This window comes from Nomascus leucogenys, chromosome 17, assembly GCF_006542625.1.
Source record: "Nomascus leucogenys isolate Asia chromosome 17, Asia_NLE_v1, whole genome shotgun sequence".
In the NCBI taxonomy this organism is placed as follows: Eukaryota; Metazoa; Chordata; class Mammalia; order Primates; family Hylobatidae; genus Nomascus; species Nomascus leucogenys.
In genome coordinates this window covers 39,338,564-39,352,135 of record NC_044397.1, presented here as the reverse complement: position 1 = coordinate 39,352,135, position 13,572 = coordinate 39,338,564, and the positions used below count along the sequence as shown (strand labels likewise).

At 53.1% G+C, this 13,572-nt stretch overlaps 1 protein-coding gene across 1 annotated transcript in view; it reads left to right on the top strand.

The window, feature by feature from the left end:
- Positions 1–13,572, top strand: part of LIMK1 (LIM domain kinase 1) — a 39,754-nt gene that overhangs the window by 23,408 nt on the left and 2,774 nt on the right. Inside the window, exons 8-13 of the mRNA XM_030796675.1 lie at positions 590–773; positions 1,448–1,534; positions 2,787–2,918; positions 5,553–5,612; positions 5,838–5,903; positions 9,790–9,946. Of these exons, the coding sequence (XP_030652535.1) occupies positions 590–773; positions 1,448–1,534; positions 2,787–2,918; positions 5,553–5,612; positions 5,838–5,903; positions 9,790–9,946 (686 nt within the window). The remainder of the gene's footprint in view (positions 1–589; positions 774–1,447; positions 1,535–2,786; positions 2,919–5,552; positions 5,613–5,837; positions 5,904–9,789; positions 9,947–13,572) is intronic.

Below are 13,572 nucleotides of genomic sequence, written 5' to 3'. Positions count from 1 at the left end.
AAACAAGACCCAGCCTCAAAACAAAAGAGGAAACAAATTTTTTTAAAAGCTGGGGGCGGGGCCAGGCGCAGTGGTTCATGCCTATAATCCCAGCACTTTGGGAGGCTGAGGCAGGTGGATCACCTGAGGTCAGGAGTTCAAGACCAGCCTGGCCAATATGGTGAAACCCGATCTTTACTGAAAATACAAAAATTAGCTGGGCTTGGTGGCGGGTGCCTGTAGTCCCACCTACTCAGGAGGCTGAGGCAGATGAATCACTTGAACCCAGGAGGTGGAGGTTGCAGTGAGCCAAGGTCACGCCACTACACTCCAGCCTGGGCAAGAGAGAGACTCTGTCTCAAAAAAAAAGAGGATGACAGAGCGGGATCTGAGGGGTTGGGGGGAGCTGGGGGCTGCCACTAGAGCCAGGATAGGCTGAGACACTGGGATGGGCAGCCTTTGGACTGTCCCAGGCGGGCCCTCCCAAAGCAGGGGGTGATTGCACAGACTGGCATGGACAGGGGCATGCAGGCAGGAGGAGGAAGGGGCAGGGCCTTGGCCGGGTGCCACCTGTCCCCTGGTGGCACTGGGCACCATGTATGCCCCCCAGGAGGAGCTGCAGCATCGAAAGGTCTCCGGGTGCCGGCTCACTGGGCTCCCCGGCCTCCCAGCGCAAGGACCTAGGTCGCTCTGAGTCCCTCCGCGTAGTCTGCCGGCCACACCGTATCTTCCGGCCGTCGGACCTCATCCATGGGGAGGTGCTGGGCAAGGGCTGCTTCGGCCAGGCCATCAAGGTACAGGGCATGCCAGGGTCTCTGGGGACAGTCTGGGTGGGACCCCTCCATCCTCCTTCCTCCCCAGTCTATGGATACACAATGGAAGGGATATCTGGCTTCTAGACTCCCTGGCCAGTGCCCTCTCCTCCCTTGGCCTCCTGGAGCTAATTAGGAGCAGGGGACCTCCTACAGGTCAGGTAGACTGAGACCTTATGTGTGGGAGGTCATTGAAAGGTGGCTCCTAGCCAGCACAGTGGTTTATCCCTGTAATCCCAGCACTGTGAGAGGCTAAGGCTGTAGGATCGCTTGAGCCCAGGAATTCAAGACCAGCCTTGACGTCATCTCTACAAAAAATTTAAAAATTAATTGGGTATAGTGGTGCATGCCTGTGGTCCCAGCTACTTGGGAGGCTTAGGCAGGAGGATTGTGAGCCAGGAGTTCAAGGCTGCAGTGAGCTATGATCATGCCACTGCACTCCAGCCTGGGCAACAGAGCAAGACCCCATCTCAAAAAAAAAAGACAAGGGGTTAATACATCCCATCCACTTGGGTATTTGGGAACATCCCATGCACAGCCTAGAGTATGAAGCCATCTGCACATCTCCCTGGCAGTGCTGGGGTGGAGATGGGGCTTCCTAGAAGGCGGGCTTACAGCAGAGCCTCTGTCTTCACACCTCTGTGTCCCACACGCAGGTGACACACCGTGAGACAGGTGAGGTGATGGTGATGAAGGAGCTGATCCGGTTCGACGAGGAGACCCAGAGGACGTTCCTCAAGGAGGTCAGTGAGCGGAATGCCCTCTTCCCTCCAGAGGGACTTCCAGGTGCTCACCCCTGCCCCATCAACACAGGTCCAAAAAGGACTCAGAACCATTGAAAGAAGAGCGAGCAGGCCAGGCGTAGTGGCTGACACCTATAATCCGAGCACTTTGGAAGGTTAAGGAGAGAGGATACTTTGAGACCAACGTGGGCAACATAGCAAGATCCCGTCTCTACAAAAAAATTTTAAATTAACCGAGCTTGGCGATGTGCACCTGTCATCCCAGCTACTCGGGGGGCTGAGGTGGGAGGATCGCTTGAGCCCAGGAGTTGGAGGCTGCAATGAGCCATGATCGCACCACTGCACTCCAGCCTGGGGAACAAGGCAAGACCCTGTGTCCAAAAAAAAAAAAAAAAGTAACTGCATTGGTCGGGCGCAGTGGCTCACACCCGTAATCCCAGTACTTTGGGAGGCTGAGCCGGGCGGATCACCTGAGGTCAGGAGTTTGAGACCACCCTGGCCAACATGGCAAAACCCCGTCTCTACTAAAAATACAAAAATTAGGCCGGGCGCGGTGGCTCACGCTTGTAATCCCAGCACTTTGGGAGGCCGAGGCGGGCGGATCACGAGGTCAGGAGATCGAGACCACGGTGAAACCCCGTCTCTACTAAAAAATACAAAAAAATTAGCCGGGCGTGGTGGCAGGCGCCTGTAGTCCCAGCTACTCGGAGAGACTGAGGCAGGAGAATGGCGTGAACCCGGGAGGCGGAGCTTGCAGTGAGCCGAGATCGCGCCACTGCACTCCAGCCTGGGCGACAGAGTGAGACTCCGTCTCAAAAAAAAAAAAAAAAAAAAAAAAAATTAGCCCGGCATGGTGGTGGTGAGTGCCTGTCATCCCAGCTACTCAGGAGGCTGAGGCAGGAGAATTTCTTGAACTCAGGAGGTGGAGGTTGCAGTGAGCCAAGATAGTGCCACTGCACTCCAGCCTGGGCGACAGAGTGAGACTCCTTCTCAAAAAAAAAAAAAAAAAAAAAAAAGAAAGTAAATGCAGGCAGGGGACTGGGAAAAAGAGCATTGCTGGGGATGGGGGCAGCTCAAGCAGAGGGCACAGCACGCCAGTGGGTGTGGCAGAGGCAGGAGAGGGGAACTGGGGGTTCTGTATCTTTGAGACCTCCTACAGCTCTGGTGGGATGGGGAAGGGAGAAGCAGACCCAAGCACAGCTCAGACCACACAGAGTCCAGGCCAGGCCCCAGCCTGTTTGTGCCCTGCCAGGTGAAGGTCATGCGATGCCTGGAACACCCCAACGTGCTCAAGTTCATTGGGGTACTCTACAAGGACAAGAGGCTCAACTTCATCACTGAGTACATCAAGGGCGGCACGCTCCGGGGCATCATCAAGAGCATGGTGAGTCCTGGGCAGAGCCAGCCACCCCTGCTGCGTGGCCCCGGGCAAAGCAGCTCCCTCTGTGAGCCTCAGTCTCATCTCTTCAATGGGGGGCAGCCACAGGGGTCTCAAAGGCCCTCTGAACCCCAATTCCTAATCAAATAGGGGAGCGATCGACTCCATCTAAAGCTGGGAAAGGCCAGGTTCAATGGTGCACACCTATTATTCTAGCATTTTGGGAGCCCAAGGCAAGAGGATCACTTGAGGCCAGGAATTCAAGGCTGCGGTGAGCTGTGATCTCACCACTGTACTCCAACCTGGACCACAGAGCAAGACCCTATCTCAAAAACTAAAATAAAAATCAGAGCTTTCCTTGAGGATTTTAATAAAATTACAAATCTATCTTTAGAAATAAAGTACTCAGGCCAGGTGCAGTGGCTCATGCCTGTAATCCCAGCACTTTGGGAGGCTGAGGCCAGCAGATCACCTGAGATCAGGAGTTCGAGACCAGCCTGGCCAACATGATGAAACCCCATCTCTACTAAAAATACAAAAGTTAGCTGGGTGTGGTGGCGGGCACCTGTAATCCCAGCACTTTGGGAGACCGAGGTTGGCAGATCACCTGAGGTCAGGAGTTCGAGACCATCCTGGTAACCCGTCTCTACTAAAAATACAAAAAATTAGCCGGGCGAGGTGGCGGGTGCCTGTAGTCCCAGCTACTCGGGAGGCTGAGGCAGGAGAATGGCGTTGAACCCGGGGGGCAGAGCCTGCAGTGAGCCAAGATCGCGCCACTGCACTCTAACCTGGGTGACAGCGAGACTCCGTCTCAAAAAAAAAGCGCTTGGAGGAAGCCTCACAGAGCCCTGTGCTGGACCACACCCTGGGGATCCAGTCCTGGCCTCCAGCCCCATTTCTGTACCACCCTGAGACCATGGGATCTTCCTCAGGTTGGATTACCTTGTATCCAAGGTGTGGACCCTATGGGCTCCTGCTAGGTGTAACTTGACACAATGGGTTCCGTTGTCAGGTGTAATTTAGAAACTCTGGGCTAGGCCAAGCGTAGTGGCTCACACCTGAATTCCCAAACTTTGGAAGGCCAAGGTAGGAGGATCGTTAGAGGTCAGGAGGTCAAGACCAGCTTGGACAACATAATGAGATCCCGATCCCATCTCTACAAAAAAAATAAAAAAATTAGCCAAATGTGGTGGCACATGCCTGTGGTTCCAGCTCCACGGGAGGCTGAGGCAGAAGGATCACTTGAGCCCAGGAGGTCGAGGCTGCACTCCAGCCTGGGTGATAGAGTGAGACCCTGTCTTGATAAAAAATAAAGATCTCCAAGGGGATGGGGTTTGAGAATGAGGCATCTCCCCCAAATGATTTGAGCCCAAAGCCCTGTTCTCCTGGTGTGGCTCAGTGCTGCCACTCCGCAGGTGACCTTAACTGGGCCCTTCTCCCTCTTACCTGTCTGTGAAAGTAGGTTCCAATTTTTTAAAAACCTAGAAAGATGAGTTTTTTTGTTTGTTTGTTTTTTCTGAGACGGAGTTTTGCTCTTATTGTCCAGCCTGAAGTGCAATGGCGCAATCTCAGCTCACTGCAACCTCCATCTCCCAGGTTCAATCGATTCTCCTGCCTCAGCCTCCCGAGTAGCTGGGATTACAGGAGCCCGCCACCACACCCAGCTAATTTTTGCATTTTTAGTAGAGACAGGGTTTCACCATGTTGGTCAGGCTGGTCTCAAACTCCTGACCTCAGGTGATCCACCTGCTCCGGCCTCCCAAAGTGTTGGGATTACAGGCGTGAGCCACTGCACCCAACAGAAAGATGAGATTTTATAGAAAATAAATATAGCTTGTTTTCTCAGAGGAGGCAGATTGGGAGCTATGGAGGAATATTCCTGCTTAGAGTTTGAAATCAGTTCTGTTAGGAAATAATGTTTGTAGGGGCCGGGTACAGTGGCTCACGCCTGTAAGGCCAGCACTTTGGGAGGCCAAGGCAGGTGGATCACTTGAGGTTAGGAGTTTGAGACCAGCCTGGCCAACATGGTGAAACCCCGTCTCTACTAAAACTACAAAAATTAGCTGGGTTTGGTGGTGGACACCTGTAATCCCAGCTACTTGGGAGGCTGAGGCAAGAGAATTGCTTGAGGCCGGGTGCAGTGGCTCATGCCTGTAATCCCAACACTGGGAGGCCAAGGTGGGCAGATCACCTGAGGTCAGGAGTTCAAGACCAGCCTGGCCAACGTGGTGAAACCCCATCTCTACTAAAAATACAAAAAATTAGCCGGGCATGGTGGCACATGCCCATAGTCCCAGCTACTCAGGAGGCTGAGACACAAGAATCACTTGAGCCCCAGAGGCAAAGGTTGTAGGGAGCTGAGATGGTACCACTGCACTCCACCCTGGGTGACAGAGTGAGACTCCATCTAAAAAAAAAAAAAAAAAAAAAAAAAAAAAAAAAGGAAATAACGTCTGTGAGCTGTGTTGACTCATACTCCTTAGAAGCAGACAGTTGTGGGTGCCCAAAGAAATCGGGGTGTTGGGGAGCCCGTGGGACCTTCTAGGACGCTTGCCCCTTCCTGCCTCTCTCTCTCATGCAACCATCCCTGCCACCGGGGCCCCCGCCGGCCCCACCCTGGCCATTCTTTCTCCATCCCAGGACAGCCAGTACCCATGGAGCCAGAGAGTGAGCTTTGCCAAGGACATCGCGTCGGGGATGGTGAGCGAGCCGGGTGCTCCAACTCCATTCATAATCCCACCAGGAATTTGCAAACAGAACCCACAAAGAAGCTTTGAAAGAGGGCAGAGGGGGTCGATGGGAGAGTGGGAAGAATCGTCCCAACTGGCCTGATTGGGGTGGGAGCGGAGGGAGTTCCTGGGGGGCCAGAATGGGCTGGGGTCCCTCTGCACAGCTACCCCCTGACTCCCGTGTCCCTGTCCCCAGGCCTACCTCCACTCCATGAACATTATCCACCGAGACCTCAACTCCCACAACTGCCTGGTCCGTGAGGTGAGTACCAGGGCCCCCCTCCATGTGGCTGGGTGTCGGGGAGACAGCAGGAGCCCACCTACTCCCAGCCTCAGGGCCTTCCCAGAACTGGAGGCTCCTGGGTTGCCTCCATGACTTCAATTTGAGGTGGGGGTTGGGGGGCAGCAGCCCGTGGGGAAGAGCACAGGGTCAGGAGGCAGACAGACCTGGGTTTGAGTCCTGTCTCTGCCACTGACTCATGGTGGACCATCAGCATCCCAGGCTGGTAGAAGGGTCTCATAAATCAATGAAGGAGAAAGTGACATGTAAGCTGCAAAGGACCAGGACCGTGGTCTTCATAGAGCACAGCCCACAGCAGAGTGGCCACGGGCTACACCAGACAGCACCAGCATCAGAGTGGGGGGCATAGGCGTGTGGGCTGGAGTGGTCAAGGCAGGCTTCCTGAAAAAGGAGGCTTGGCCGGGCACGGTGGCTCACACCTGTAATCCCAGCACTTTGGGAGGCCGAGGCGGGTGGATCACCAGGTCAGGAGATCCAGACCATCCTGGCTAACAAGGGCACTGTGGCTCACGCCTGTAATCCCAACACTTTGGGAGGCCGAGGTGGGTGGATCACTTGAAGCCAGGAGTTCAGGACCAGCCTGGCCAACATGGCTAACACGGTGAAACCCCATCTCTACTAAAAATACAAAAAATTAGCCAGGCATGGTGGCGGGTGCCTGTAGTCCCAGCTACTTGGGAGGCTGAAGCAGGAGAATGGTGTGAACCTGGGAGGCGGAGCTTGCAGTGAGCCAAGATCGCGCCACCGCACTCCAGCCTGGGTGACAGAGCGAACTCCGTCTCAAAAAAAAAAGAGGAGGCTTTAGGTAGATATTTAAGCAGGGGATGGGCAGGCAAAGAACCCAGTGTCTAAGGATTGGCAAGGGAGGGGAGCCCAGTTCTCCACCGAAAGCAGAGGAGCAAATAACCATGCCCGTCTGGAGAGGTAGGGTATTCGTGTCCTGGGGCTGCCATCATGAAGTACTGTGAACCAGATGGCTCAAAACAACAGAAATGTGCTGGGCATAGTGGCTCACACCTAAAATCCCAGCAATTTGGGAGGCCAAGGCAGGTAGATTGCTTGAGCTCAGGAGTTTGAGACCAGCCTGGGCAACATGACGAAAGCCCATCTCTGCCAAAAATACAAAACGGAATAGCCAGGCGTGGTGGCATAAGCCTGTGGTCCCAACTATCTGGGAGGCTGAGGTGGGAGGATCACTTGAGCCTGGGAGGTGGAGGTTGCAGTGAGCCGAGATTGTGCTACTCTACTCCAGCCTAGGAGATAGTGCCAGACCCTGTCTCAGAAAACAAAACAAAACAAGGCTGGGCACTGTGGCTCACACCTGTTATCCCAGCACTTTGGGAGGCCGAGGTGGGTGGATCACTTGAAGCCAGGAGTTCAAGACCAGCCTGGCCAACATGGCAACACCTTGTTTCTACTAAAAATTCAAAAATTAGCCGGCATGGTGGCGCATGCCTGTAATCCCAGCTACTTGGGAGGCTGAGGCAGGAGAATTGCTTGAATCCAGGAGGCAGAGGTTGTAGTGAGCTGAGATTATGCCACTGCACTCCAGCCTGGGTGACAGAGTCAGACACCATCTCAAAAAAAAAAAAAAGCATCACATGGCAAGAGGGGCTGACAAGAGACCCCCAAACTGACCCTTATACAGACCCACTCTTGTGATAACTAACCTGTTTCCTCAATAACCCATTAATCCATTAATTCATACAGAGCCCTCATGACCCAATCACCTCTTAACAGGCCCTGCCTCTTAACACTAGAGTCAGCCAGGCATGGTGACATGGGCCTGTAGTCCCAGCTAGTTGGAAGGCTAGGTGGGAGGATGCTTTGAGTCCAGGAGGTAAATGCTACAGTGAGCTCTGATTGTGTCACTGCACTCCAGCCTGGGCAACAGAGCGAGCCCCTGTTTTTAAAGCAACAACAAGCCAGGCACAGTGGCTCATGCCTGTAATCCCAACACTTTGGGAAACCGAGGTGGGCAGATCACTTGAGGTCAGGAGTTCAAGACGAGCCTCGCCAACACAGTGAGACCCCTCTCTACTAAAACTACAAAAATTAGCTGGGTGTGCTGGCGGGTGCCTGTAGTCTCAGCTACTCATGAGGCTGAGGCAGAATTGCTTGAACCCAGGAGGTAGAGGTTGCTGTGAGCCAAGATCACGTCACTGCACTCCAGCAACAGAGTGGGACTCCATCTCAAAAAAAATAAATAAAAAACATAGACCTGTGTTGGCTTACACCTGTAATCCTAGCACTTTGGGAGTCCAAGGTGGGCAGATTGCTTAAGCCTAGGAGTTTGAGACCAGCCAGGCAACATGGCAAAACCCCGTCTCTACAAAAAAATAGAAAAAATTGGCTGGACGCGGTGGCTCACGCTTGTAATCCCAGCACTTTGGGAGGCCGAGGCGGGCGGATCACGAGGTCAGGAGATCGAGACCACGGTGAAACCCCATCTCTACTAAAAATACAAAAAATTAGCCGGGCGTGATGGCGGGTGCCTGTAGTCCCAGCTACTCGGAGAGGCTGAGGCAGGAGAATGGCGTGAACCCGGGAGGCGGAGCTTGAAGTGAGCCGAGATCGTGCCACTGCACTCCAGCCTGGGTGACAGAACAAGACTCCATCTCAAAAAAAAAAAGAAAAAGAAAAAATTAGCTGGCGTGGTGGCAAGTACCTATAGTACCAGCTACTCAGGAGGCAGAGGTGGGAGGATCGCTTGAGCCTGGGAAGTCGAGGCTGCAATGAGCTGTGTTCGTGCCACTGCACTCCAGCCTGGGCCATGGGAGGGAGACTCTGCCTCAAAAAAAAAAAAAAAATCAAACCTGAAAAGCAAAAAACATAGACCTCACCTGCTTATTGGGAATATTAAAGATAAAATTAGGCCAGGCACGGTGGCTCATGCCTGTAATTCCAGCACTTTGGGAGGCCGAGGTGGGCGGATCACGAGGTCAGGAGATCGAGACCATCCTGGCTAACACGGTGAAACCCCGTCTCTACTAAAAATACAAAAAATCAGCTGGGCATGGTGGCGGGCATCTGTAGTCCCAGCTACTTGGGAGGCTGAGGCAGGAGAATGGCGTGAACCCAGGAGGTGGAGCTTGCACTGAGCTGAGATCGCACCACTGCACTTCAGCCTAGGCAATAGAGCAAGACTCCGTCTCAAAAAATAAATAAATAAATAAAGATAAAATTGGGCCAGGCGTGGTGGCGCACTCCTGTAATCCCAGCACTTTGGTAGGCCGCAGTGTGTGGATCACCTCAGGTCAGGAGTTCAAGACCAGCCTAGCCAAGTATGGTGAAACCCGTCTTTATTAAAAATACAAAAATTAGCCAGGCGTGGTGGCGGGTGCCTGTAATCCCAGCTACTCGGGAGGCTGAGGCAGGAGAATCGCTTGAACCTGGGAGGCGGAGGTTGCAGTGAGCCAAGATCACGCCACTGCGCTCCAGCCTGGGCAACAGAGCGAGACTCCGTCTGAAAAAAAATAATAATAATTCCTGTCTTCTTTCCGAAACAAAGCAGCGTCAGTGCCCTCGTAGGAGGGAGGGAGCGCTTGCAGGAGGGAGCAGTGGGGCCGCTGGGACGGTTTGGGGAGCAAGTGGGGAGGGGGCAGAGGGTGCAGCGTGTGGTGGGAGGGAGGAAGCCACACTGCTATCTTCAGATGCTTCCAGCAGCTCCATTTGCAAAGAGCCGACGGGTTTAGGGAAGGAAGGGGTCCCCACCCTGTGCCAATACAGCATATCAGAGGTATGTTCTCTGGGCTGTCTACGGGTTGGCTTGGGGTCCTGGGGAGGGGCAGGCCAAGCGGGCAGTACCAGGATCAGGTCGCAGCGTGACCCGGCTTCACCCTCCCAGAACAAGAATGTGGTGGTGGCTGACTTCGGGCTGGCGCGGCTCATGGTGGACGAGAAGACTCAGCCTGAGGGCCTGCGGAGCCTCAAGAAGCCAGACCGCAAGAAGCGCTACACCGTGGTGGGCAACCCCTACTGGATGGCGCCCGAGATGATCAACGGTGAGTGGTTCGGCCCTGCCCATCATGGCCCTCACGGGAAGCCATGGGGGAGCCCAGCAGAGCTGCAACCTCCCGAGCCCCTGGCCCCTCCCAGCCTCCTTGGCTCTTCAGTTACCCTGTGGGTCCTGTTTCTCCTATAAGACACTTAATGGCAGCCAGGCACGGTGGCTCACGCCTGTAATCCCAGCACTTTGGGAGGCTGAGGTGAGTAGATCGCCTAAGGCCAGGAGTTCAAGACTAGCCTAGCCAACATGGTGAAACCCCCGTTCTTTACTAAAAATACAAAAATTAGCTGGGCATGGTGGTGGGTGCCTGTAATCCCAACTGCTAGGGAAGCTGAGGCAGGAGAATCGCTTGAACCCGGGAGGCAGAGGTTGCAGTGAGCCGAGATCGCGCCATTGCACTCCAGCCTGGGCGACGAGCGAAACTCCATCTCAAAAAATAAATAAATAAAAGACACTTAGTGGCTTAAATAAATGATTATACAGTTCTGGAGTCTGAAGTCCAGCGTCAGCCTCACCGGGCTGAAATCAAGGCGCCGGCAGGGTGAGCTCCTTCTACAGGCTCCGGGGCACCTGTTTCCTTACCTTTTCTGGCTCGTGGAGGCTTCCTCATTCCTCATGTTGCTGCCCCCTCCTCTGTCTTCAGGGCTGGCTGCAAAGCATCTTCTCTTCTCTGATCTCTGCATCCATCCCCGCATCTCTTTCCCTGGCTCTAACCTTCCTCCTTCCTTTTTTTTTTTTTTAAAAGAGACAGGGTCTCGCTCTGTTGCCCAGGCTGGAGTGCAGTGGTGCCACCATAGCTCACTGCAGCTTCAGCCTTCTGGGCTCAAACTGTCATCCCACCCCAGCCTTCTGAATAGCTGGGACCACAGGCATGAAACACCACACTCAGCTAATTTTTTAATTTTTAATAGAGACGGAGGTCTCACTATGTTGCCCAGGCTGGTCTCAAACTCCTGGCTTCAGGCAATCCACCTACCTTGGCCTTTCAAAGTGCTGGGATTCCAGGCATGAGCCACCATGCCCGGCCCTCCATCCTTCTGATAGGGTCCCTTACGGTGACATTGGGCCCACCTGGATAATCCAAAATCAGCCCTCCATCTCAAGACCCTCAACTTAATCCCATCTGCAGAGTCCGATGGAAGGTAGGACATATACAAGTCCCAGTGATCAGGACACAGTCATCTTTGGGGACCATAATTCTGTCTCCCACAGGGTCTGCCTCCCTCAGTCCATTTCTTTGCTGTCAGTGGTCCTATATATGCCCAGATTATAGGTTATAAAGTCCTTCTACAAGCAGGTGACACATGAACACAGGTTCAGGGCAGGCAGACCCCAGCCATCACCTCATCATGGTTAACCTAGTTAAATTAGCCTGGCATGTGGTGTGGTGCCTAATGCCTGTGGTCCCAGCTACTCAGGAAGCCAAGGCGGGAGATTTACTTGAGCCAAGGAGATCAAGGCTGCAGTGAGCTGTGATCATACCACTGCATTCTAGCCTGGGCAACAGAGCGAGACCCTGTCTCAAGAAAACAAAAAATAGTCCAGGCACAGTGGCTCACACCTGTAGTTCTAGCACTTTGGGAGGCTGAAGCAGACGGATTGCTTGAGGCCAGGAGTTCGAGACCAGCCTGGCCAACATGGTGAAACCCTGTCTCTACTAAAAATACAAAAATTACTGGGGTGTGGTGGCGCAGCTACTTGGGAGGCTGAGGCAGGAAACTCACTTGAACCCAGGAGCAGAGGTTACATTGGGCCAAGATTGCACCACTGCATTCCAGCCTGGGCGACAGAGCAAGACTCTGTCTCAAAAAGAAAAAAAAAACCAGCCTGTAATCCCAGCACTTTGGGAGGCCAAGGTGGGCGGATCACGAGGTCAAGAGGTTGAGACCATCCTGGTCAACATGATGAAACCCTGTCTCTACTAAAAATACAAAAAAATTAGCTGGGCTTGGTGGCACATGTCTGTAGTCCCAGCTACCCGGGAGGCTGAGGCAGGAGAATTGCTTGAAACCGGCACGCAGAGGTTGCAGTGAGCTGAGACTGTACCACTGTACTCCAGCCTGACGACAGAGTGGGACTCTGTCTCAAACACACACACACACACACACACACACACACACACACACACACTTAACATAGCCCCCAAAGAAGACTATAAAACAGTCTTAGTGGCCAGGCGCGGTGGTTCACGCTTGTAATCCCAGCACTTTGGGAGGCCAGGGCAGGCGGATCACGAGGTCAGGAGTTCGAGACCAGCCTGGCCAACACTGAAACCCCGTCTCTACTAAAAATACAAAAAAATTAGCTGGGCGTGGTGGCGGGCGCCTGTAATCTCAGCTACTCAGGAGGCTGAGGCAGGAGAGTTGCTTGAACCCAGGAGGCAAAAGTTGCAGTGGGCGACAGAGCAAGACTCCGTCTCAAAAAAACAAAAAAGTCTTAGTGTTTCCTATGTTTAGGGATTAGTGTGAGGATTAAAGGTTGTAAACTCATTTCCACCTAGTTGGCATTCAGTAAATGAGAATTGGCATTTAGTACTAATTGTTTTAGGTATTTTGTTTTTCTTTTTTTTTTTAAGTTTTTTTTTTTTTTTTTTTTTTGTATTTTTAGTAGAGATGGGGTTTCACCGTGGTCTCGATCTCCTGACCTCGTGATCCGCCCGCCTCGGCCTCCCAAAGTGCTGGGATTACAAGCGTGAGCCACCGCGCCCGGCCAGGTATTTTGTTTTTCGTTTTTTGTTTTTTGTTTTTTGTTTTTCTGAGACGGAGTCTCACTCTGTCACCCAGGCTGGAGTGCAGTGGTGTGATCTCGGCTCACTGCAAGCTCCACCTCCCAGGTTCACGCCATTCTCCTGCCTCAGCCTCCCGAGTAGCTGGGACAACAGGCGCCGGCCACGATGCCCGGCTAATTTTTTGTATTTTTAGTAGAGACAGGGTTTCACCGTGGTCTCGATCTCCTGACCTCGTGATCCACCTGCCTCGGCTTCCCAAAGCGCTGGGATTACAGGTGTGAGCCACCGTGCCCTGCTAGTTTTTTGTTTTTGAGATGGAGGCTTGCATTGTCACCCAGGCTGGAGTACAGTGGCGTGATCTCGGCTCACTGCAACTTCCACCTCTTGGGTTCAAGTGATTCTCCTGCCTCAGTTTCCTAAGTAGCTAGGATTACAGTCACCTGCCACCATGCCTGGCTAATTTTTGTATTTTTAGTAGAGATGGGGTTTCACCATTTTGGCCAGGCTGGTCTCGAACTCCTGACCTCAGGTGATCCACCCACCTCAGCCTCCCAAAGTGCTGGGATTACAGGTGTGAGCCACTGTGCACGGCCCTGTACCAATTGTTTTTAACATCGTTAAGTAGCTGGTATCATTCCCATTTTACAATAAGGAAACTGGCTCAGAGAGTCTGTGTCAGTTTCCTGAGGTTGCTGTAATGATTGTTAGAAACTTGATTATTTAAAACAACAGAAAATAGTCAGGCACAGTGGCTCACACTTGTAATCCCAGCACTTTGGGAGGCCCAGGCGGGCAGATCACTTGAGGTCAGGAGTTCGAGACCAGCCTGGCCAACATGGTGAAACAGCATCTCTACTAAAAATACAAAAATTAGCCGGGCATGGTGGCACACA